The sequence below is a fragment of the Corylus avellana genome, chromosome 11, assembly GCF_965113065.1.
Source record: "Corylus avellana chromosome 11, dhCorAvel1.hap1.2, whole genome shotgun sequence".
In the NCBI taxonomy this organism is placed as follows: Eukaryota; Viridiplantae; Streptophyta; class Magnoliopsida; order Fagales; family Betulaceae; genus Corylus; species Corylus avellana.
Window position 1 is genome coordinate 15,627,815 of NC_142500.1, and position 26,996 is coordinate 15,654,810.

General features: G+C 36.3%; 3 protein-coding genes across 5 annotated transcripts in view; all 3 read right to left on the reverse strand.

The window, feature by feature from the left end:
- Nucleotides 1-2,519: 2,519 nt before the first annotated feature.
- Nucleotides 2,520-5,882, reverse strand: LOC132165659 (cytochrome P450 71AU50). Of its 3 annotated transcripts, none has more exons than XM_088511683.1 (3): nt 5,823-5,882; nt 4,799-5,754; nt 2,520-3,245 (listed from the first exon to the last, which is right to left on the reverse strand). In XM_088511683.1, exons 2-3 carry the CDS (start codon nt 5,705-5,707, stop codon nt 2,634-2,636), a joined length of 1,521 nt encoding a protein of 506 aa, XP_088367809.1. In that variant the 5' UTR covers nt 5,708-5,754; nt 5,823-5,882; the 3' UTR covers nt 2,520-2,633. The 3 variants fall into 3 exon arrangements, with proteins under 3 accessions (XP_088367809.1, XP_059432294.2, XP_059432293.2); XM_059576311.2 differs by having other exon boundaries at nt 4,799-5,748; nt 5,823-5,862; XM_059576310.2 differs by having other exon boundaries at nt 4,799-5,872.
- Nucleotides 5,883-6,987: 1,105 nt separating this feature from the next.
- On the reverse strand, nt 6,988-14,398 carry LOC132166677 (cytochrome P450 71AU50-like). The gene is made up of 2 exons (XM_059577538.2): nt 13,514-14,398; nt 6,988-7,599 (listed from the first exon to the last, which is right to left on the reverse strand). Exons 1-2 carry the CDS (start codon nt 14,390-14,392, stop codon nt 6,988-6,990), a joined length of 1,491 nt encoding a protein of 496 aa, XP_059433521.2. The 5' UTR covers nt 14,393-14,398.
- Nucleotides 14,399-25,418: 11,020 nt separating this feature from the next.
- Nucleotides 25,419-26,996, reverse strand: part of LOC132165950 (uncharacterized) — a 4,106-nt gene continuing 2,528 nt past the window's right edge. Inside the window, exons 5-7 of the mRNA XM_088511938.1 lie at nt 26,768-26,821; nt 26,076-26,208; nt 25,419-25,628 (exon numbers count right to left, since the gene is read on the reverse strand). Coding sequence (XP_088368064.1) covers nt 25,612-25,628; nt 26,076-26,208; nt 26,768-26,821 — 204 coding nt within the window. The 3' untranslated portion in view covers nt 25,419-25,611. The remainder of the gene's footprint in view (nt 25,629-26,075; nt 26,209-26,767; nt 26,822-26,996) is intronic.

Consider the following 26,996-nt stretch of genomic DNA (forward strand, 5'->3'; position numbering starts at 1 on the left):
TGACCCGGTCCTTTCCAATGGACCACATAAAACGGTTATAAAAGCAAAAGAAGCACACAAAGAGTGACAAACCTCAAGAAGTTCACAAATCCTAATTACAAGTATAAGAACCTCAAGAGATTTAAACCCATCTATGTACACCCCAAGCAAGGAACAGCATCACCCACCCAAACGAAGTTGATACAGGAAAGACACTTATAAGATCCGAATCTGGAACCTAAGAGAATGGAGTACTGTTTTTGGAAGCACTAATCTCCACTACAAAAATAAACCCTAAGATCAGAGAGAGACTAAAACCCACAAAACCCAAACAAAACAACAACAAAAATACATGGAAATAAAGGAAAAAGCAAAAACAACGAGCAAAAATACAACATAAAACCCAACAAACAGTAGTGACAGCAGTGAAGAAGGTGGAGGAGCCCATTGATCGGGGCATGGGGAATATGCGATGGTGCGTGCAAGGCTAACAAAGGATCGTAAAATGGCGGTGAGGAGCTGGGAGGCCGGTGATGACGGTTGACTAGCGCATGAAAACCCGTGTCAACCTAAGGAAAGTAGATTGGGTTTTAAAGAAAACACATCTATGATCCAAGGCAGATCCGGGTAGTAGAGTGAAGGATGGCGAGCGGCGAGGAATCAAACAGAGAAGGAGGCGAGCAACCCAAGGCAACGGAACGGTGGTCGGCAAAAGATGGTGAAAAACATTGGGTACGAGGGGCGACAAAAAAAGAAAAATCCATGGGGAAAACTAGAATCTGAGAGGAAAGAGAAGGAGAAAGGAGTTGGGAAACCTTCTCTCCTCCCCAATCAACCACACTAACTGTGGTAAAAGCCCTCACAAGGAGGTAGGGTTTTACCTAGAGCAAAGGAGGAGGAGCTTCTTTCACTAACTGAGAGAAGCAAACGATAAGAAAAAGTGCAAGTTGTGTCAAATTTCTATTACATCACTACAAAAAAACAATTTTTTTCTCACTGGAGTTTTTTGACGTGTCAGGGTGTCTGACACGTCAGAAAATTTTTCTGACGTGGCGTTTCTGACGCGCATTGATTGTCAGAAGCATAGGTGTCAGGAAAATTTTTTTCCTGACATGCCAGTGGATAGAACGTCAAAATTTTCTAACGTTCTACTATCTCATACGTCAAAAAATTGAAAAATTAAATAAAAATTTAATTTTTTTAAAAAAATTTTTCTGGAATTTTTTTTTTTCAATTAAAAATTTTATTAATTTAAATTAATTTTCAATTAAATTATTATTATTATTTTTTTTTTGGAATTCCTCTGCTTGGCAGCTCCCTCACACTGCCGTGCAGATCTGTGTTTCTCGATCTACACCATGGTGCAGAGATTGATCTCTGCACACCATGGTGCAGAGATCTTTGCACCATGAAACACATTTCTGTGGTGCAGAGATCTCAATTTTCTCTCTCTCTCTCTCTCTTCTTTTCTCCAGCTCTCACTTTTCTCTCTCTCTCTTCTAATCTTCTTATCTTCTCTTCTTCTTCCTCCTCTTCTTCTTGTTCTCTTCTCCTTTTTTTTTTTTTAATTTTTTTTTAATTTTTGATTTTTGATTTTTTTCTTCTGCTTCTCTTGTTCTTCTCTTCTCCCTTTCTTTTTCTTCTGGAGCTTCTCTTCTTCTTCTCTTCTCATTTTCTTTTTCTTTTTCTTTTTCTTCTCCTTCTTCTGCTTTCTTCGATCTGCCATGGAGAGAAGGGAGATTGAGAGAGGCTAGAGAGAGAGAGAGTGGGAAAAATAAATGAGGAGGGAAGAATAAAAAGAGGAAAAAAGTTGAGGGAAAATAAGAAGAGGAAAAATTTTCAAAATTTCGGCCATTTTTTTTAGCGCGTCAGCATTTTCTAATGTGCTAAAAATAGCACGTCAGAAAATGCTGACATGGCAAAAATCATGTACTGTTTGCCACATCAGAAAATAGCAAATTTTTTGTAGTGAATATTGTAAGAAAGAACTCTCAAAAGAGAATGGAAGAAGATAAATAAACTGTTGAAGCATATGATGAGTTTTTCTAAGTTGAGAGTTCTTACTTGTAAGACAATCGTAACGTATCAGGCCGAACACAAACACGTGGACAAGTTAGACTATTCACATTTTGGCTCAGTAAATTTTAACTAAAATATCTGTTTTTTTAGGGAAAAAAATTAACTATACTAGTTTTTCAAAACACTTTTCACTCGCTCTTTATTTTCACTTTTTATTTTAACTATTCACTTTCCTAACTTTATTAAATATTCATCACAAACACAAAATGTATTCTCTTAGCTGCTAATGTTCTTACAACAACCGCAATTAGGAAAAATGTTGGTAAAAACCATTTCTTGCAGCGTTATGTTTTTTTTCACCACTACAAAAAATGCCGGTAAGCCTATATATATATATATATATATATATATATATAAACAAAGTATGTTTTTTTATGAGTTTACCTAGATAAATGATAATGTTTGGAAAATTCTCTTCTTTGATTTTTTTTTTTTTTTAAACAAAAAAAAAAAAAGTGGCATAGTCGTTCGCTGAATCTACAAATACACAACTCATAACTCTCCCACACAAAACCAAGAAAAATCAAGAATTTTGTGGGACAATTGAAGAAATTAAACTCTCCCTATAGTGTTCTTTATATGTGTAGGCGATAAGTAGGAATTGCAAGTAGATGCTTGGCCCTTGGAGTTGTAAGACCAAACTCCTCAGTCATGTCCAACTCATTTGGCTGCATATTATTTGGAAGCTCCCAATCAAAGCAATGGACAAGCTGTGCCACCACTAGCCGAACCACCGTTAGACCCAATTGCATCCCCGGGCAGCCTCTTCTACCGGAGCCAAACGGAATAAGTTGGAAGTCCCGTCCCTGGACGTCGACATTACTTCCGACAAACCTTTCCGGGAAGAACTTCTCTGCATCATTCCAAACACTTGGGTCTCTCCCAATTGCCCATATGTTTACTATGACTCTAGACTTTTGGGGTATGTGGAAACCATTAACTGTGCAATCCTCCATGGCTTCGTGAGGTAGCAACAATGGTATTGGGTGTAGCCTGAAGGTTTCCTTCAAAACCATGTCCAAGTACTCCAAGCCATCCAAGTCTGATTCCTCTACCATCCTCTCCAACCCCACCACAACTTCCAACTCCTTCTGAAGTTTCTTCATTACTTGAGGATTCTTCATTAGTTCTGACAATGCCCACTCAATGACTGTTGCTGAAGTGTCCATTGAGCCTACAAGCATGTCCTACAAGAAATGATTGTCAAAAAAATTAACATTATTTGAAGCAATAGCAAATAATTAGAGGTTGTTGTGAGTGCTCTTGGATACACAAGATGTTATAGGCTACAAAAAAGTACCAAAAGAGCTAACATTAATCTTCGAATACCCAATTATAATGCTATGTTTGGCTACTATTTCCCCATCATTTCTTTTTAATTAAGAAAATCAAACTCTTCATATTACCTAACAACTTTTTTAACATTTATATCAACATCCATCGATTCATTTCCACTTTCTCCCCTTAAAACCTCCAACACTTTTCTCCACTAGTGTTAAAGAATGATTACTAATTCAAGAAAAGTGAAATAAAGTTGAAAAAGAATATTGTGCATGTGTTGTTTTTGCTAAGAAGATAGGAATGGGATTTCTTGGAGTTATTTGCCCAAGCAATCGATAAGAGAGGAGGTGTGGGGTCCGACTTGTTCAGGTAGGTGAGCTTCACACTTTGGACTGCCCAAAGACCTGGATCAGGATCTCCAGTAATAGCTGGGGAATTGCCAATGGTTTTTTTGGTTAATTTGGACCATCCAATGTCATCCAACGGCCACCAATATGTCACGTGTCCTATTAATAATAAAATAATAAAATATTATTTATATTAAAAAAATAAATATAAAATAAAATAATAAATAAATTATTAAAAAACTTGGGGTGGTTTGGCGGCTTTGGCCACCCCAACTCAGCCTGGGGGTCGCTTCAGCCACCCCCAAGGGCCGGTTGGGGGTGGCCAAGGCCAAACCCAAAAAAAAAAAATGGGTTTGGCCCTAGGGAGCTGGGGTGGCCAAACCACCCCATGTTTTTTAATAATTTATTTTATTATTATTTTATTTTATATTTATTTTTTAAATATAAATAATATTTTATTATTTTATTATTAGTGAAACGCGTGGCATATTGGTGGCCATTGGATGACATTGGAGGGTCCAGATTAACAAAAAAACCCATGGGCAATTTCCCACTATTGTTGGGGATCCTGATCCCAAAGACCTTCACGAGCACCCCGTATCCCTTATGTCACTCTCCATGAATTTTCTCAAATTCAAACAAAAAATTCCAAAAAATGGGAATCCAATAAAACATTTACAGATTATGGGCAAACTTTGAATTCCAACCAAAATTTAAATTTGAATGGTCGTTGGACAAACTTTGAATTCCAACCAAAATTTAAATTTGAATGGTCGTTGGAGTAATATCATCATTCTTAGAGCATGTTTTTTATTACGTTGAAAAATAAAACTTTTAAATTTAAAAATTTCTCAAAAGTGTAGTATTTTACTAAAAATATCAGTTTTTGTTTAGCACAATTTTTTATTTATTAAAAATACTGTTAAAGAAATTCCAAACAAACTCAAATGTCATTGTAGTGCCGTGCATGCAAGTCTTAATGAGTAAGTTAAAAGGAATTAATCACAGTTTACAATTAATTGAGGCCTTCAAAACAAAGAATTAATTGGACTAAAAAATAATTGAATATAAATTGATATATGATAATTTGGAGGAGTTGTATGAATAATTACCAGGATTATAGCTTTGATATTGGAGCGTTCAATACGGTACTCAGATTCTTGAGATCCCATGAAGTTCAACATGACATCAACAAAGTCCTTGGTCTTATTTTCATCCTGGGATTCGACATGTTCATCAATGATCTTCTCAAAAAAGTCATCGAATATCTTACTAACCGCCTTCATCCGCCGTGTTAGCCCCTGCAGATCAAGCGGCGCAATAAAAGGAATATAATCACCGAGGTTCGGAGTTGCCGCCACTTGCATGCCTTCATGGATTAAAGCCTTGAATCCCTTCTCATCAAGATCCTCGTCCGCGTACTTCTTCCCAAACACCATACGGCAACTCATATCGGCGCTGAGAGACGAAACCTTGGCGCTCAGATCAACGGCAGCACAATCGCCGCCGCTGGCCGCCGCCGCAGCCTCTCGAACAAACTTTATCAGAAGCCCAAGCTCTTGTTTTCTCATGGGTCTGAAGGAATTGATCTTGTGATTGCTAAGCAATTCGAGGGTGCACATCTTGCGTATGTTGCGCCAATAGGAGCCGGATGGGGCGAAGGACAAGCTCTTCTGCTCATAAGAGAGGTGCTTTGCGGCCTCAAGAGGGGGTCTAGTAGCAAACACCTGGTCGTGTGCTTTAAGGAACTGCTCCGCAGCCAGAGGCGATGAGACAACAATGGCATTCACCAACCCTAAGCGCAAGTACATGATGGGGCCATGCTTTTGGGCTAGTCGATGCAGATCACGGTGAGGTAATTCCCCCAACATGTGAAGGTTCCCGAAGAAAGGGAACCCTCTTGGACCAGGAGGTAATTTCTTCATCTTGCTGCTGCTTTTCCATGCCCATTCTCGGAGGAGATAAGCAAGCATCACCAGTACTGTGGCTATGGTCCATGTCCAAGCCATGGCGGTGGGCATGTTTGATTCAGATGCGCGCAGTTATGGCAGGGTCACCTCACCTGCAACTAGTTAAAAGACAAAAAATGTCAACCCATGTATATCGGGCATAATTTGGGGGAAAGTTGGACATCACCTAATTCACGTTAGTCTTTGCCTTTGCCTTTGTTTATTGTTTCCCAAAGATTCAAAAGAGATGGAGACAAATGATACAGATGAGACCACACAGCTGAGATACAATATCTGTACAGTCTAGTGGTCTACACTGTCTATTTTCTACTGGCCTTGAAATTGCAATTTTAAAAAATAAAAATAAAAAACAAAAAACTCATTGTGGTTTAAAATCTTCTTTTACGGCCAGAAACTTGACCCGTCAGGTAAAATTACTAAATTTAATAAAAATAAAAAGTATTGTATTTCTAATTCAAATCAATACCATAAATTTTTTTTAGCAGTTTTTTAGAGCAAAGTATAAGAAGAAAAAAAGCCATCGTTATATATGAAAAATGTTAAATATTCTCTTAATCTTAAGTAATTATTATACCAAACAAAACAAAACAAAACTTTTTAACTTTTCAATATCACTTTTTTATACCAAACATTCTTACCTTTTTTTTTTTTTTTTTTCCATCAACTACAGTATCTAAGGAAAATGCTTTGCCAAACAAAGTCATATAGAGGCTATGTTTTTCATTGGCCTTAAAAAGGGAAGTAACATGAAAATGCAGCAGATTTAATTGATGTGAAAAAAAAAAAAAAAAAAAGTAAGTAAGAATATTTTGTATGAAAAGAAAAAAAAAATGTTTTGTACCGATTTTTTTATTTGAATAGTTAAATGTGATTGATATAATGTAAAAAGTAAAAATGTTTGAGTTGAATTTGAGATAAATAGTTTGAGATTCTTTTGGTGTCCATTGGCAAACACGACCAAAGGGTGTTTGTTAAACACACGCTCCCACCCCCAAATACTATCTCTTTTTTTCAAAAAATAAATATTAAAACATTCTAATTTTTTATATCACATCATTCACTTTTTACTTCTATTTAAATAAAAAAATCACTATAAAACAAAACTTTTCCACCTTTCAATACTAATTTTTCACTTTTCAATATTAATTATTACACTTCTTTTTTTTCTTTTTTTCTTATCACCAAATATAATAAGTATTTGGGGATTGCATGTTGAGAAGAAGATGGAGATGGAGAACCTTAATCTTATGGGTTATTATTTGGTATTATTATTCATGAAGGAGTTTTGAAAAAATTACATGGGAAAACAAGAAAGGAAAAGAAGACTAGTTTCAATTGCGTAGGCGATAAGTAGGAATTGCAAGTAGAGGCTTTGCTCTTGGAGTTGTAAGACCAAACTCTTCACTCATGTCCAGCTCAGTTGGCTGCATGTTATTAGGAAGCTCCCAATCAAAGCAATGGACAATTTGTGCCACCACTAGCCGAACCACAGTTAGACCTGATTGCATCCCCGGGCACCCTCTTCTGCCGGAGCCAAACGGAATCAGTTGGAAGTCCCGTCCCCGGACGTCTATGTTACTTCCGACAAACCTTTCCGGGAAGAACTTCTCTACATCATTCCAAGCAATTGGGTCTCTCCCAATTGCCCATACGTTTACCATGATTCTAGACTTTTTGGGTATGTGGAAGCCATTAACTGTGCAAGCTTCCATGGCCTCGTGAGGTAGCAACAATGGTAGTGGATGTAGCCTAAAGGTTTCCTTCAAAACCATGTCCAAGTATTCCAACCCATCCAAGTCTGATTCCTCTACCATCCTCTCCAACCCCACCACATCTTCCAACTCCTTTTGAACTTTCTTCATTACCTGAGGATTCTTGATTAGTTCTGACAGTGCCCACTCAATTACTGTTGCTGAAGTGTCCATTGAGCCTACAAGCATGTCCTACAAGGAAATTAATTGTTAGAATATATAAGTTAAAATAAACTAGAGAATATAGGGATAAAACTGAATACTATATTTCTATGTATATTGAACTGTATACAAAGAGGCCTATTTATAGTTAAATAAGGCCAGATAAACTAGGAAATACAAATTACGGAATTAATGTACAATATTGCACAATAATATCAAAATTTATATACAGGGAAAATATATCAAATCAGCAATTATGATAAATATTAAAATATATTCTGAATATATTCTAACATCCCCCCTCAAACTGAAGATGGTAATGTAGATGCCAACTTAAGTTTGGAAACAAGATCACGAAACCGTCCAAGTGGATGTGCTTTGGTGAACACATCGGCCAGCTGATAAGCGGAAGCAATAGGACAGAGACGGATAGTCCCCTACAAAAGATGATGACGCACAAAATGACAGTCGATCTCAATGTGTTTAGTACGTTTATGAAATACATCATTATGAGTAATCTGAATCGCACTTCGATTCTCACAAAAGATAGGAGAACTAGATATCTGAGAAACACCTATATCTTGTAGGAGCCAATGGAGCCAGAGGAGCTCAGAGGTGGTGTCAACAAGAGCACGATACTCAACTTCAGTGCTAGAGCGGGCAACAACAGATTATTTCTTGCTACGCCAAGAGATGAGAGAATCACCAAGTAAGAAACAATAACCCGTGGTGGAATGACGATTAGTGGGATCACCTGCTCAATTAGCATCTGAATATACATGTAAGTCTAATGATGAGTGAAAAGAGAAATGCAAACCATGAAACAAGGTGCCCTTCACGTAGCGAAGGATGCGAAGAACAGCCGCATAATGAACTGAGCATGGCGCGGTCATAAACTGACTAACAAGATGGACTGCATAGGCAATATCCGGTCGTGTCACAATAAGATAGATGAGACTTCCAACTAACTATCGATAGAGAGTGGCATCAGAAAGTAGCTCACCATCAGTGGCACGAAGTTTGACATTTGTCTCTAGAGGGCTATCAACAATTTTACAATCAGTAAGGCTAGCTCGTGAAAGGAGATCTGAAGCATATTTGGCTTGAGAGAGATAGTAACCATTTGGATCAGAAGACACTTCCAATCCAAGAAAGTAGCTGAGAAAACCCAAGTCCTTCATCTCAAATTGTTGACTCAAAAATTGTTGAAGGTTACAAATACCAACAGTATTATCTCCAGTAATAATCATATCATCAACATATAGTAAGAGTAGAATGAGACCAGCATCAAATCGCCGGATAAAAAGAGCAGAGTTATTGGGGCTAGAAACAAACCCAATTTGCGCAATAGTGGAACTGAATTTAGCAAACCAAGCTCGTGGAGCCTATTTCAGACCATACAAAGCTCGATGAAGTCGGCAAACCTTGTGTGGTGGATGATTGTAACCAGGAGGAGGTTGCATATAAACTTCTTCACTAAAATCACCATTAAGAAATGCGTTTTTCACATCCATTTAAAAAAGATCCCAACGACGCACAGAAGCCACAGCAATGAAGGATCAAACAGAAGTAAGGCGAGCCACCGGCGCAAAAGTCTCCTCATAATCAATACCATACTCCTAATTGAACCCCTTTGCCACAAGACATGTCTTGTTTCGCTCAATAGATCCATCAGATTTTGTCTTAATCTTGTATACCCACTTGCACCCTACCGCAGTTTTGCCTGGAGGTAAATCAACTAAGTCCTAAGTATGGGTTTTGGAAAGGGCATTAAGTTCTTCAGACATAACATTCTGCCAAAGAGGGTTAGTATGAGCCTTACGAAAGGAGTGAGGTTCATGTAGAGTAGCAAAAACAGAATAACAGTGATAATCATGAAGGTGGGAAGGAAGAGATTTTACCCGAGTCAAACGATGAGGGACAGAGGGAGCTGGCTCAAGAGTAGATGGATCAACAGGCGGGGCAGAGTCATTGGGGTCAACGGTTGGAATGTCGTCTAGAGAGCTTGTCATCCCTGTATCAAGATCACTAGTGTCGGGGAGCAAATCAAATGAGACATTAGTGAAGATAGGAGAAGAATTAGAGGGACTAGTAGGAAAAGACTCCATATCACTAAAGAACCTATGTTCCCAAAAAGTGACGTGCCGCGAGATGCGGAGCCATTTGGAAATAGGATCATAACAACGATATCATTTGTGTTCAATGCCATACCAAAGAAAACAACATAGACAAGAACAAGGTTCTAATTTTGTTCGTTCATAGGGTGGAAGAAGCACGAAACAAACACAACCAAAGATGCGGAGAGATTGGTAATCAGGGGGAGAACCATACAAGAGTTCATAAGGGGACCTATTTAAGGTAGTGGGAGACAGGACCCTATTAATGGTATAAACAGCGATAAGAGCGGCTTCACCCCAAAAGTGTTCAGGAATAGAAGCAGATAGGAGCAAAGCCCTAACAGTGTCTAAGATGTGCCTGTGTTTACGTTCAGCACGACCATTTTGTTGAGAAGTATTTGGGCATGAGCGATGAGGGAGAGTGCCATTTTGTTTGAGGGTATTAAGGAAAGTAGAGTCACGATATTCCATGGCATTATCAAAACAAAAAAAAATTTATGTTTCTGGAAAATTGGGTTTGAACCATCTGTTGAAATTTAGAGTAAATTTTTGGAAGTTCAGACTGATTTTGTAAAAGATAAAGCCATGTATATCGAGAATAATCATCCACAAAAATTACAAAATAGCGGGATCCACCCATGGTGGGAATAGGCGCAGAACCCCATAGATCAGAATGCACCAAATCAAAAGGAGCTGAAGAAACAGATGCATTATTATTAAAAGGTAAAGCACTTTGTTTTTCAACTTGACACGCAACACAATCAAATGACTCAGACTCAACGTACCCTAACTGACCGCTTGTAGCTAAAGAATGAATACGAGAAATAGATGCATGTCCTAAACAAGAGTGTCATAAACTGAGGGTGATAGAGGGAGACCGAGATGGAGTGGCAGCAGACACAGCAGGAGGAAGATGGAGTGATGAAAGCTCGAACAAATGTCCAATCTTACAGACGGTCCCAATTAGTTAACCAACAGATAAAAGATTTAACGAGAGATTAAGCACCCAGTATGTATTAGACAAAGAGAGTTGATGAGTAGAAACAGACCCAATGTGACTAACATCAAGATGGGAACCATTAGCAGTGTAAATGGTGGTAGTCCTAGGTAACACAGATTTTGCAGAAATATGGAAGAATTCGGTGTCATGTGATTACAACAAGCAGAATTAATATACCAAGGGGACTTACTTGGTGTGGTGGACATGGTGGTATTAAGATTGGACTTAGATAAAACCTAATGAATGAGAGCTTCGATTTCTGCCAGAGAAAGGGTACTAGGTTGGGGTGCAACATCGGTGTAAGACATATCTAATGTATCAGTATGAGTGACCGCAGCAGCCTTATGACTAGGAGCTCGATGATTCCCACGAGAGAGCCTTTTTCTGCATTCACTATACTTGTGGCCAAATTTCTGACAATAATGGCACTGGATATTCTGATTGGATGAGGAAGGCCCGGCAGAAATAGAATTAAGGGCACGCATATTGCGGGATGCAGTGGCCAAAACCATCTCAGAGGTGTGTAACTTCATAGTGGAGAATCGGGTCTCTTCTGAAACAAGTTCACTGAAAGCACTTTCCAAGGATGGCAGCGGTGAGCGGTGAAAAAGAGAAGCTCAAGTATGCTCAAACTCATCTCGAATTGCCGCAAGAAACTCGGCTAGGCGCATGCTATCGAGAAAAGCGATGTACTTAGAGGCATCAACCTTATTCCTCCATTTAGGCTCACATACTGCTAATTGATTCCAAAAATAAGTCATTTGTGAATAAAAATCAGTAATACTCTGACCTAGTTCCTAATGCATGCGATGAAGCTTGGTCACAATCTGAAACTGCTGAGCAAGATCGGTAGCACTGTAGCGCTGAGCTCACATGTCCCAGACATCTTTGGCATTGTCAAGCCTGCCAAATGTCATGCTGATGGAGACGACATAAGTGTTGGAGAACTAAGAGATAATCCTGTAATGGATACTTTTCCATGTGCGGACGCGGGTAGAGAAAGCCGCAGCGGGTTCCTCTTCTCCAGCAAGAGGTTTAGGTTCTTCACCAGAAACATACTCCCAAAGACAATGTCCTTTGAGCCACCCACTCATATTTTGAGACTAAGCCAGGTAATTGGAACCATCGAGAATAATAGGGATAGGTTGGGAAATATCTTTGGTGTTTGGGAGAGTGGTAATAGGTACGACCATTTTTTTTTTTTTTTTTTTTTTTATTTTTTTTGGAACATAATCTGGTGTGGTTAGGTGTAGGATAGGTTATGTGAGCCTGGTGAGAGGATCGAAGCTGGTGTGGCCAAGTGTATGATAGGGGATATGAGCTGTTTTTAAGGGTTAGGATCTGGTGTGGCTAAGTGTATAATAAGGAATATAGGCTTGGTTAAAAAGGGGCTGAGATCTGGTGTGGCTGAGTGTATTACAAGTCTGTGGGCTCAAAAATCAGAAATAAATCTAGTGTGGCCGATTGTAGTGTAACTAGGTGAGCTCAAAAAAACAACTTACAAAGGTGGCGGCGCGTGCTTCAACTAGTTCGACAGATTGGCAGCCTCCGATCACGAATCTGTGATTCGTTTCTGAAAACGGCTGACAGGGGCGGCGCGTGGTGGCCGGAAACAGCGCGTGCGGCAGTTCAAAATTCCACAGAAAGTTGTGGCAGCGCATGGGATCTCCTGGTGGCGCGTGCTTTCAACAAGCCAGTAGATCGGCAGCCTCCGATCTGGATTCTGGCGGTATTTTTTTTGAAAAACCGCTGACTGGGTGGCGCGTGGTGGCCGGAAACAACGCGTGCGGCGGTTCAAAATTCCATAGAAAGTTGTGGCAGCGCATGGGATCTCCTGGTGGCGCGTGCTTTCAACAAGCTAGTAGATCGGCAGCCTCCGATCTGGATTCTAGCGGTATTTTTTTTGAAAAACCGCTGACTGGGCGGCGCGTGGTGGCCGGCAATGGCGGGTGAGGCGCGTGAACAGTGACACAGACACTTACAACAGCGCGTGAGAGCGCGTTGAACTTTAAAACGACAATTTGAGAACTCCACAGGATAGATTGGACCTTTTTTGAGCCTGTTGGTATAATAGTTATACCAAAACAAGATCGAAAAAGCCTTTGAATTGAGTGGGCAACGTACTAACTTCCTACTTCTCTAGACAAGGCCAAAACTTGGCTCTGATACCATGTTAAAATAAACTAAAAAATATAGGGATGAAACTGAATACTATATTTTTGTGTATATTGAACTGTATGCAAAGAGGCCTATTTATAGTTGAATAACACCAAATAAACAAGGAAATACAATCACAGAATTAATGTACAATATTGCATAATAATATCAAAATATATATATACAGGGAAAATATATCAAATCAGTAATTATGATGAATATCAAAATATCAAAATATATTATATATTTTGAATATATTCTAACATTAATGATTGTCAAAAAATTAACATTATTTGAAACAATGGAAAATAATTTAAAGCTGCTGTGGCTGTGAGTGCTCTTAGATACACAAGATTTTATAGGGGTACAAAATTCAATCCTAGCAATTTCAAAATCTCATAATTAACCACAACGCTTCTTACCAACATTGCATAAAGCTTGAAATAAAATTGGCACGTAATTAAAATCAGTCAATACTTACGAAACTATTATTGATGATCGAGTTTACGATTGAGGTCTTGAAAACCTATTACTAAGACTCTAAATTTACCAACACACTAAAACCTAACAAAGAATTAATTGGAGTAAAAAATAACTCAATAATTTGATACATGATAATTTGGAGGAGACCCTGCTAAAACTATAGAAAGTTGCATGTATGAATAATTACCAGAATTATAGCTTTGATATTGGGGCGTTCAATACGGTACTCAGATTCTTGAGATCCCATGAAGCTCAACATGACATCAACAAAGTCCTTGGTCTTATTTTGGTCCTGGGATTGGACATGCTCATCGACGATCTTCTCAAAAAAGTCATCAAAGATCTTACTAACAGCCTTCATCCGTCGTATCAGCCCCTGCAGATCAAGGGGCGCAATGAAAGGAATATAGTCACCAAGGTTAGGAGTTGCCGCTACTTGCATGCCTTCATGGATTAAAGCCTTGAATCCCCTCTTATCAAGATCCTCGTCCGCGTACTTCTTCCCAAACACCATACGGCAACTCATATCCGCACTGAGAGACGAAACCTTGGCGCTCAGATCAACGGCAGCACAATCGCCGGCAGCCTCTCGAATAAACTTTATCAGAAGGCCAAGCTCTTCTTGTCTAATGGGTTTGAAAGAATTGATTTTATGATTGCTAAGCAATTCAAGGGTGCACATCTTCCGTATGTTGCGCCAATAAGAGCCATATGGAGCAAAGGACAAGCTCTTCTGCTCATAAGAGAGGTGCTTTGCAGCCTCAAGAGGGGGTCTACTAGCAAACACCCGGTCGTGTGCTTTAAGGAACTGCTCAGCTGCCTGAGGCGATGAGACAACGATGGCATTGACCAAGCCTAAGCGCATGTACATGATGGGGCCATGTTTTTGTGCTAGCCGATGCAGATCGCGGTGAGGTAATTTTCCTAACAAATGAAGGCTCCCGAAGAAAGGGAACCCTCGTGGACCAGGAGGTAATTTCTTCTTTTTCTTACCGCTTTTCCATGCCCATTCTCGCAGCAGATAAGCAAGCATCACCAGTACGGCTATGGTCCATGTCCAAGCCATGGCAGGTTCAACTGTATGCAACAAGAGACTTTGACATCACGTTCTATTATAAATAGTCTTTGCCTTTGCCTTGTTATTGTGTCCTAACTCCTACGCATTCGAAAGAGATAAAGATGGAGACATTTATCCTCATAGAATTTGACTACCCTAAATTAAGTGATTTAAATGATTTATCCTAAATTAATGGAGAAAAAGCTTTAATGTGCGGATATAAAGGGAAATGCTATGTGTTTTCTTGGTGTTTTCTTAATTTTAGGTCAATTTTATTTTCTAAAAAAAAAAAAAAAAAAAAAAAAAGAGTGGTCCTTATTTCTCTCACTCATTTTTTATAAAATAATTTACACCTACGACCAAGAGAATATTAAGAGAACATCTAGCATTTCCCGGATATAAACGATAGCCAAATCATCTTAATTTCATGAGAAATATTAGGTGCTCTTCTAGTACTCTCATGGTGTTCTCATGGTCCTAGTTATATATTATTTTCTAAAAAAGCAAAAAAAATAAAAATTGTGGCCCTTATTTCTCTCACTCAGTTTTTAGAAAATAATATTCAACTAGGACTAGGAGAATACCAAGAAAAAATTAGGAGAATATCTAGCATTTCCCGGATATAAACGATAGCCATCTTAATTTTATGGGAAATGCTAGGTGTTCTTGATGGTAGTTAAATATTATTTTCCAAAAACTGAATGAGAGAAATAAGGGCCACTTTTTTAAAAAAATAATAATAATAATAATAATAATATTCACCTATGATTAAGAGCATACCTAACATTCCCCTAATTTTATTAGTCTTTCATTTTTATTTTTTTTTCTTTTATCTCTATAGAACTGAGCCACACAGCCATTGATACCAATATCTGTACAGTGTACATCATCTATTATCTGCTGGCCATGGAAATTGCAATTCTTTAACACATTTTACTAAAACTAGTTTATAAGGAAATTATAGTAAAAGATGTAATAGCTAAGCAGCATTAATCTTCATAAAACCTATAACATCGACCCTTTAAGTGAAAAGATATGGACAGAGATGGACTAAGGGGAGAGGGCCGTGCAATGCACGGGTCGTTTTAAAAAGAGAAATTATATATAAACTCCTTAAGTCAACGCGCTTTTATTAAAAACTCTCTGTGTATTTTTTTTTTGGAAATTTAGTCCTTGGGTCACTCGAAACTACTAGAAAACTCACTACCGTCAATTTTTGTTAACTGCCGTTAATCCACTCAAAACTCTCTGTTTTATCTAATTAAAATATTAATTTTTTATTAATTTAATTTAAAAAATTAAATCTTTAATAAATTAAAAAATTAAAAAATTAAAAAATTAAAAAAAAAAAAATTGAAGGGTGACCATGGGTGGCACCCTTGGCCACCCCCCCAACCCCTATGGGGTGGCTTGTGGCCACCCCCAGGTGGTTTGGGGTGGCCCGCAAGCCACCCCAAACCACCCATGGGGTGGCTCGTTGCCACCCCATGGGTGGAGGGGTGGCTTGCGGGCCACCCCAAACCCCCAATGGGGGGGTGGGGTGGCTCGCAGGCCACCCCAAACCACCTGGGGGTGGCCGCAAGCCACCCCAGGGGTGGGCAAACCACCCCATGGTTGGAAAGGGGCGGCCGCGAGCCACCCCAAGCCACCTAAGGGGTGGCTCGAGCGACCCCATTGGTGGTTTGGGGTGGCACGCAGGCCACCCCATAGGGGTTGGGGGGGGGGGGGGGGTGGCCAAGGGTGGCACCACCACCCTTGGCCACCCTTCAATTTTTTATTTTTTTTTAGATTTAATTTTTTAAATTAAATTAATATTTTAATCAGATAAAACGGGGAGTTTTGAGTGGACTAACAGCAGTTGGCAAAAAATTGACGATATAGAGTTTTCTAGTAGTTTCGAGTGACCCAATGACTAAATTTCTAAAAAAAAAATACTCAGTAAGTTTTTAATAAAAGCGCGTTAACCTAAGGAGTTTATATATAATTTCCCTTTTAAAAATGATAGGACAGAAAAGAATAATAATAATTAGTGGATGTATAAATGACCAAAAAATAAAAAATAAAATAAAAATAAAATAAAATAAAAAAATAAAAACCTTCTATAAAGCTTTAAAAAAAAAAAGGGAAATTATATTTAAAATCCTTAGGTAAACGCGCCTTTATTAAAAACTCCATAGGTTTTTTTTTCGGAAATTTAGTCCTTGGGTCACTCGAAACTACTAGAAACTCCATACCGTTAATTTTTGGTAACTGCCGTTAGTCCACTCAAAACTCACCGTTTCATCTGATTAAAATATTAATTTTTTATTAATTTAATTTAAAAAAATTAAACTTTAAAAAAAAAAAAAAAAAAAAAAATTGAAGGGTGGCCAGGGGTGGCCGGGCCACCCCTGGCCACCCCCCAACCCTTAAGGGGTGGCCGCAAGCCAACCCAGGACCACCCCCGGGTGGTTTGGGGTGGCCTGCGGGCCACCCCTGGTGGCCAGAGGTGGCTCGCGGCCACCCCAGGGGTGGTTTGGGGTGGCCGCGAGCCACCCCTGGCTTGGAGGGGTGGCCCGCAGGCCACCCCAAACCACCTAAGGGGTGGCCGCAAGCCACCCCAGGGGTGGTCAACCCACCCCTGGGGTGGCTTGCGGCCACCCCTTAAAGGTTGGGGGGTGGCCAGGGGTGGCCCGGCCACCCCTGGCAACCCTTCAATTTTTTTATTTTTTTTTTTTAAAAAAAAAGTTTAATTTTTTTAAATTAAATTAATAAAAAATTAATATTTTAATCAGATGAAACGGTGAGTTTTGAGTGGACTAACGGCAGTTAACAAAAATTGACGGTAGGGAGTTTTCTAGTAGTTTCGAGTGACCCAGGGACTAAATTTCCGGAAAAAAAAAACCCAGGGAGTTTTTAATAAAGGCGCGTTTACCTAAGGATTTTATATACAATTTCCCAAAAAAAAAAAAAAAAAGCATTGGGAGAGAAGTTTATTTAAAATACTTTCAAATAGAGAAGTTTGATAAATTACACCAACTAATTTCCTTCTCCTCATTCAATTAATTAATTGGCTACCCAAAATAAAAAAAAACTTTCATTAAATCATGGTTAAAAAATAAATGAATTATATCATTTATCTTTCTTCTTCACTCAAAAGCATAAACAAAATAAGCAATGAAATTCATAAGGTATAGGATGAAGTCCAATCAAATAGAGCTTTTTTTCTTCCAACCATACTTTTGCATTATAAAGTTTTTTTCCATATACTTTTCTCAATTCAAATGAAATTCATAGGTATAGAAAGCAGTCATGTCAATTAGATATTTTTTCTTTCGATAATCATTCGTATATATAACATTTTAAAAAAAAAAACTACTTTTACAGTAAAAAAAAATATTATAAAAATTAAAACAAAAAATAGAGACAAAAAAATGGAATCGAAAGCACATAACCACAAAAAATAAAATAAAAATAAATAGACTATTTACTTCTTCGCTACATCATTTATCATTCTCTCTAAACACACCCCTTCAAATGCAAATTTCATAACCCAAACATTTTTATTTTTTTTTTGAAGAAAAACACATATTTCATCAAATAAACTAATTGCAAATTAACAACAATTAAAATCGATCCTTGATATCTATCAATCAGGGAAAGAGATACCTGTTATATCTTAATACAAATAAAATTCATAAATTCTGAACATTTAGGAAAAAAAAAATACAGAGCAAAATAAACAAAAACAAATAATTTCACTCAACATTTAAGGCAATCAAATAAATCATCTCACATCAGGTTCAATGCTTCATTGTACATTTAGTGTTTTGAAAGAGTTTATGTTCCTTTTATGTACAACAATCAAATTTAAAAAAAAAAAAAAAAAAAAAATTCCTTCTTTTGCTCTTAAGAAGAGAAGAAAAAAAAAATCCAAAAATGCATGAAAATCCGAGTAAGTCACACAAAATGAAAAAAATAAATAAAAATAAAAATCCCATAAAACATTCAAATGAATTAAAATATAGACCTATTATATTTTAATACAAATAAAACTCATATAATTTTGAACATTCAAAATAAATACAGATCAAAATAAACAAATTTTTTTTAATAAATATAAAATAAACAAAATCTTCATTAAAATGGATGAACAAAATCTAAAAATTATAAATAAAACAAAAAGTAAAAAAAAAAAAGTTACATTCACATGCATGGAATGCGTTGCAATATGGATTAGAATTTTATATATATTCTCGATCGGTTGTTAGAGCAGTTGTAATGGATAAATCGAAACTAAATTTAGTAGGCTAGATAACACATGATTCTTAAAGATGATATTCTAATACTTATCCTAGTCATCTTAAACATAAACCAATTAGTAAAATAAGTGATCGATTTAATTATAACATAAAAGAAACTAATTTTAGACAAAAAGCGAAAAAGTAATATATATAAAAATTAAATCAACCAATAAGGACAAAAAATGGAATTCAGAGCATAGAGCCACATATAATAAAAATAAACAAATGGATTATTTATCGTTCTCTACTACGTTACTTTACATTCTCTTTCAACACGATCTGCAAATACAATTTTCAGAACTTAATCGAAATTAATATTAATATAACATAAATTAATTGACTTTTTGTATTTGTTGCAGAAAAATGAAAAATAGTAATATAATAGAAAATAAATTAATTTAATTTATGTGTACTTTCTTGGTTTCAATTAAATTCATATGTATACAAAAAAGTCTTGTCAAATAAAGATTTTTTTTTTAAAACATCTTCTCAAATCTCAATATATAATAATAAATGAAACTACTTTTAGAACAGAAGTTAAAAAATAATATAAAAGTTAGCACAAAAACTAACACATAACAACAAAAAAATAAATAAACAAATGGTTTGTTATTAATTCTCTTTTAACACGGCCTGCAAATGTAAAGTAACCTACATTTAACAAACAAAATACATCATCAATCTCTATTGATTAGGGAAATAAACTGAAAATTTGTCGAAGTTAAGGGTGAAAATTCATATGTGATGTATATTTCGGTAGTTGTTGGTGCTAATTTGATTAAGAAAATTAATTTTTTCAAATTCGTTTTGGACTTGGTTTAAAACACAATATTTCACACTTTCACTCAAACACCACTTCCCCTCTTTTTCACGTATAGAAATTTGGATTTTTTTTTTTTTTTTTTTTTTTTTTTTTTTTAATTCAAAGCAGGAAAGGGGGATTTGGATTTGGTTTAAAAAACCATGTTTCATACTTTTACTCAAATACAAAATTCTCTCTCATTAAATGTAAGTTTTAAACTAAATGTCAGATTTACATTTCGAATGTAAGTTTTGCGTTGAACTCTTAAATATATTTGTCTCACCCTTAACTTCGACGAATTTTCAGTTTCTTTCCCTAATCAATAGAGATTCATGAGGATGTATTTTGTTTGTTAAATGTAGGTTACTTTACATTTGCAGGCCGTGTTAAAAGAGAATGATAAACAAAAACAAAAAACAAAAAACAAAATTCAAATTTTTATACGTGAAAAAGAGGGGAAGTGGTGTTTGAGTGAAAGTGTGAAATATGGTGTTTTATACCAAGTCCAAAATGAATTTGAAAAGAGTAATTTTCTTAATCAAATTAGCACCAACAACTACCGAAATATACATCACAAATGAAGAATAGAATAAAAATAATAAAAATAAAAATAAAAAATCTAAATTTCTATTCGTGAAAAAGAGGGGAAGTGGTGTTTGAGTAAAAGTGTGAAACGTGGTGTTTTAAACCAAGTCAAAATCTGACAAATTTGAAAAGAGTAATTTTCTTAGTCAAATTGGCACTAACAACTACCGAAATATACACCAAAAAAAAGAAAAAGAAAAATCCAAATTTTTATACGTGAAAAAGAGGGGGAGTGGTGTTTGAGTAAAAGTGTGAAACATGGTGTTTTAAACCAAGTCCAAAACAAATTTGAAAAGAGTAATTTTCTTAATCAAATTGGCACCAACAACTACCGAAATATACATCACAAAAAAAAAAAAAAAAAAAATCCAAATTTCTATACGTGAAAAATAGGGGAAGTGGTATTTGAGTAAAAGTGTGAAACATAGTGTTTTAAACCAAGTCCAAAAGTAACGAATTTGAAAAGAGTAATTTTCTTAATCAAATTGGCACCAACTACCGAAATATACATCACCAAAAAAGAAAAAAGAAAAAAAAATCCAAATTTCTATGTGTGAAAAAGAGGGGAAGTGGTGTTAGAGTAAAAGTGTAAAACATGGTGTTTTAAACCAAGTTCAAAACTGACGAATTTGAAAAGAGTAATTTTCCTAATCAAATTGACACCAACAACTACTGAAATATACATCACAAAGAATTTTAAAAAACTAAAAATCCAAATTTATTTAAGTGAAAAAAAATGGAAACCTTCAAAACTCAATTGGATGAGAGCCAAATCATGATGGTTCATCTTTTTCTTTCTCTTTTAATTTCTAATTGCTTTTGCTTTGCCTCTCTGTGGCAAAACCAAACGTATGATCGCCTCAAGCTAGCTTCATCTCCCCAAACAATTTTGCCAACTACCCAACTTTCCATTCCTGGAGGAGTTTTCGGAGAATCCCACAAAATATTAGTTTATCGACTACCTTGAATCTTACGCGAAACACTTCAATGAAATAGTGCAGTCTGCTAAGTATGCCAAAACTTTTGGTTTGTGGAGGATCCAAACCAATAGAGAAAGCCGTTCAAACGACCATGGAGATCAAGTTGAGAACATTTGCCGGTGGCTTGTGGTGGCCAGCCAACGGTGAGAACGCAGAGAAAGTAGTGCTGAAGTTTGAAGGCTTTGAAGAGTTTGGTGGCGACGTCATGCATGCTTGTGACTACAAATCCGGTGAGAGTTATAGTGGGGAGCGTGTATTAGTTGTTGGTTGTGGGAATTCAGGCATGGAGGTCCCCTGTGCCATGTAGAACATCCCGAAGCCATCTTCTTCTCCATAGTTGAGATGCTTTATATTGGAATAACCGCATGCCATAGACGTTTAGGAGAAGCAGAGTGAGGAGAGAGGTATGGGAAAGAGGTTTGATTTAGATACGATGTTTTGAAAGAGGTTTGATTTACTATTTATTGGATACGTTATTTTTTCAAAATAACTGAAGGTACAATGTTTCACCAAAGCTTGTTTTGGTTTAAAAAAAACAAAAAAAAAAACTAGACGTTTGTTTTACCCTTAAACATGGACCATTGTCTTCATAAAAAGACTAAACGTTTGTTTTACACTTAAACATAGACAATTGTCTTCATAAAAAGACGCCACATGTCACAATATTAGCTTGTCAAAACTCCGCTTTTATATATATGATGATGATTAGATGACTAGATGATTAGATTAGATTACATATATATAATGTTTAGATTAGATATGGCATATTCTACTTAAAACTTAAAAAAATTCAAACTCTTAGACTCTCTCGTCATTTAATATAATGATTTGTCAGATAAATAGAATGCCACGTGTCAAACTCTTAGACTTTCTTGTCTAAAACTCCCCTATTATATATAATATTGGATATGGCAGTTGAGATTGAGAAAGATGGTAGTTTGAAAAAAAACATTGTTTTGATTTTAAATGGAATGACACATGTCATGATATTAGCATATTCTACTTAAAACTTAAAAAAATTCAAATGCACAGTTTCATTTAATATAGATAAATAGAATGTTACATGTCAAACTCTTAGACTCTCTTGTCGAAAACTCTCATATTATATATAATATTGGATAAGTTATTTTTTCAAAATAAGTGAAGGTACAACATTTCACCAAAGCTTTGTTTTGGTTAAAAAAAAAAAAAAAACTAAACATTTGTTTTACCCTTAAACATGGATTGTTGTCTTCATAAAAAGACTAAATGTTTGTTTTACACTTAAATATAGACAGTTGTCTTTATAAAAAGATGCCACATGTCACAATATTAGCCTCTCTACATCAAAACTCCGCTTTTATATATATGATGATGATTAGATTAGATTAGATTAGATTAAATTACATTATATATATATATATATTAATGTTTAGATTAGATATGGTAGTTGAGATTGAGAAAGAGGGTAGTTTGAAAGAAAAAAAACACGTGTTTTGATTTTAAATGGAATGACACATGTCATGATATTAGCCTATTCTACTTAAAACTTAAAAAAATTCAAACGCATAATTTCATTTAATATAATGATTTGTCAGATAAATAGAATGCCACATGTCAAACGCTTAGACTCTCTTGTCTAAAACTCTCCTATTATATATAAATATTAGATATTAGATTAGATATTATATTAGATTCTGCATTCTGTTGAGGAACAATGCATCAAGGGAAAACCTCTTATGCGGTCGGCTGTTAAAGTTGTCTTTTGCAGCAACCAATACAATGAGTACACATCAGATAGTTGCACATAATAAAACAGGATAAAAAACATTGAATTTTTTTCTCTCCCACTTTCTCTCCTCTCTTTTCTTCTCTAGTTTATTCATCTTCACCGAAAATATTTTTTCCTCTTCTTCTCTTTCTCTCCCACTTTCTCTTCTTCTCTCTTCTTCTTCTCTGGTTCATTCATCTTCACCGAAAATATTTTTTCCTCTTTCTCTCCCACCATTCACCCACCACATCCACTGAGTAGCAAAATCGGTTAGATTTCTTTTGGCAGAACCTCCTGGAATTCGAACAGAGAAATCACAAAGAAATTCCATCACAGAGAAATCACCCAGAAATTCCAACAAAACCCAGAATCAATTCAAACAGACGAAAGTCTTAAGCTTCAAATTCAATCAAAGCAAGAACTTTTCTCTACCCATGGAGTTGGGTTCGACCGGAGACATAGATTCTGGTTGCCGGAGATGGTTGAATACTGGTGGCAACCATCTCTCTGTCTCCGGCTGAACCCACGGTTGCTCTACCGTGACCCACATGGGTCACTATCGTTTCCAACTTTCCACAAAAAAAAAAAAAAAAAAAAAAAACCAAAATTTTCTCAAACAGTTTGTTGAACGCCCATCTGATATTTGCAAGAACTAGTTTATTGAATTTATTAGATGTTTGGGTGATTGGGTTCAATGAATTTATTAGACTTTCCATGGAACCAAAAATGGAGAGCAACCCAAAGGTGAAAATGGAGAGAGAGTCGTCTGAAAAGGATAAGCAAAATGCTGATTGTGTTGAGGATGGCGCCAGCCATGGGTACGGCAAAGTGAAGGTCGTAAATGGCAGGTTGGGTGATGAGTTTTCCAATTGGGTTCCAGTAGGGGTGGATTTGGCCCGTTGGGTGATGGGTTTTCCAATTGGGTTCCGGCCATCCGTGAGGGGAGAGGGAAGAGGAAAGAGAGAAAAAAGAGAAAGTAGAAGAGGAAACAAAGAGGAAGAAAGATGAAGAAGAATAAAGAAGAACGCAGAGACTTGCGTGGGATGAAGAAGAAATCCCGTGTTTTCGATCCTATTCCATAAGTTGTGCTTCCCATACGTGTCACATTTGTATTGGGTGCTGCAAAAGGCTGGCTTTACAGACCGACCGCATAGTAGGGGCACTCATGCATCAAATATTCGCACGAGTCTAAACCTCCAAATTCTAAACAGGATTGGATTAGTAAACCCTAATCTACAATTCACAAAAATTTGCTCAATCTACAAATGGATACTCACAGTAACACACAATCACCCTCTGGGCATATCAATCAGAAGTTTAATCTTTCAAATTACTCAGGATTTGAAGCAAAATATGGGGAAAATGCAAAATTGGAGAGAAAATAAGCGCATTACCGAAACAGAGAGAAATAGAAGAGGGAAGAAATTTACCTGATTTGGTTTTCTTCTCTACTTCTGCAACGAAAGAGACAGAGAGTCCATCAAAACAAAAGAAAGAAAGAAAATCAAAGGGAAAGTGAAAGAATCAGTCGATTGGAAAGGGAGAAGAGAAAACGCTTAAATATTTCAGCCTTTGCGCCAATTAAAGCAACTATCAGCAACGACATTTCTTTGTCGCCGCTAATGGTATCTTTAATTTTTTATTATTATTATTATTATTCATATATCGGTTTGTACGATTTTTTTTTTATTGTAAATGTTTTCGTATATATGATGTAATATATACAAAATGTCTTCACAATTGTTTTTTTATTTGTATATCATATGATATGTACAAAATATATAATTCAATATTATATGACAAAATATATAAATAAATATAAACTTAATGACCATTGATTGTTGGACAGATCTGATGCATCAAGATGATACAAAATTCAAAAAGTTGAATCATACCTTCAATCGTATCACAATTGATTCGACGTTCGATGAAACTATTAATCTTGTCAAGTTTGGTCAATCTTTCAATCTTATCGTTATTGATCGGAGTAATTCACTAAGCCTAAGAGCATGTTTGAATGTGTATTTGAAGAACTTAAAAGTGCGTTTAACACTCAAAAAATCTGTTTTAAAAAAAAAAAATACCGATTTGGTAAAAAAAAGTAAAAGCACTTTTAAGAGTCAAAAAATTGCCAAAACGCACTTTTAGCAAAAGCTTAAAAATGACGCTTTTACCAAAAAGCGTCTATCGACAAACAAGCTATTAAAAAATTTATTTCTCAAACACAATTCCAAACATGTTGGAAGTGAATCTCGAATCTAAGCTTGCAGAAAAGGTGATCTTTATCGACTATTGCATTGCATTCATCATCAGTGCATCCTCTTTTTAGCCATCTGTTCATCAGATTGCAACACATACCACCATCATGGGACATCACACTATCACAGAACCATGTTTAATGTCGTGAAGATGTCCAGGGCACATCAAAGAGAACACCGCATGAAGTTAAAAGCTTTCCAATGAGTTTATACCCTTTCAAATAACATCTGAAGGCAAAAAAATACATGAGCCTAAACGTAATGCTACAAAACCAATTCAACAATAACTCTCGCCATGGCCCTGCAACATCCCCAAATACACAACTCTTAGCATGGCGCCGTAGGTAGTACCAAGAAGAATCGCATGAAGCCACACAAACAAGAAATACAAGACTACTATTTACTCAAAACCTCAATACAAAGGTAGCTGTGCATGCATTGAAATAAAAGAACAATTTCAGCTATTGGAACAGTCATTGGTACAATGACAAGAGTACATTCAAGAGGTCTTGGATTCGTAAGTTTTTGAATATTATTGAACAATGAATTGACCAAATGAATTGAAGCTGGTCAGCCCTCTTCTGACTCTGCACAACAGTTCACACGTCAGAACAAAACTAAGACATGACGGGTTTGGTTGATAATGCTCTTTGGGTTTGCTTTTTGCCTTATTTTTAGCATTAACAAACAATTTTAGTATAAAACACCTAAAACTCTACTTTAACATTTATGCCATATCAGAACACTTTTTCAATTAAAAAGCAACAAGCACCACCTAAATAGCATTATTGAACCCAATAATCCTAGATTTAAGGACGCGGTGTCCCCTCCAGTACACTAAATCAGCCTACTCAATTCACATTGATAAGGGAAACACATTTGCCACAGCATCAGTGAGGTAAAAACAAACAAAAAAAACTAGGTGAATTTGGTATTTCTTAGACCATATCAAATTTCTTGATGATATAGCAAGCATGTCCCCTCGATGCAGTGATGAGATAATGAATAAGAGCAGATATAGATACTCTTCATACCATTTATGGCTTCCATGTTATCTTCCTTGTAGACACCAAGGGGTGAGCCATGGACAGATAAAAGCATCTCACCAGGCTTAGGCAACCTCAGTGTTTTCAGTGTCATCCCAACAGACAGCCTTTGGCTACTCACCTGCAAAAATGATCATATGTAACTTAGCATCTCAAGCTTATTTGATAGCCATCCACCAAAAAAGAATTTGAAACCTAGCTGACAAATACTCTAGAAGTAATCTCAGCCCTTTAGCAAGCTTTATTTTTCTCACTCAATTCCAGTCACTAGCTACCTATCCTTATATATTTCTCATTTTACAAATAAACTACTTTTGTTATTTATAAATCATAGACATTGGGATAAAATCTCGAGCACCGACACCAACTAGCGACAACAGACACAACACCCATAAAGTTTTTTTATGTACTTTCATTGGAGTATCTATGGTGCAATGGTAATTGTTGGCAGGCATTTTGTGTTGCATCAGCTGAAAAGCTTCTTCAAGGTCCTGGAGTTGGACTACAACATTTTTGGAATTCGAACTAACTAGTGCCCTTCAGTAAACTACTTGGCCCTTCTACTTATTTCAACAAATGAGACAAGAGTTTGGTTCCAAGGTATTACACAAGTTACGTTTTAGTAAGAGTGAAACTTTATGCAAAGCAATATAAACCCAAGTGACCAAGAAGAGACAAACCCCAGGAGTTCGTAGACCATCTTGCATCCCAAGCATCTGACTATCAGATGGCTCCTCCAAAACGTACAAAACAGATATTTCAATAAGATAAAAGGAAAGGAAACATGGCATTTTTTTGTGAATATCAAAAAGTCTAGGGATTATGCTTTACGGTCAATTTGGTTTTGCGCTTTCAAAACATGAGATTTCAAAAATGACAATCTCAAAATGTGTGATTTGAACAATTTTT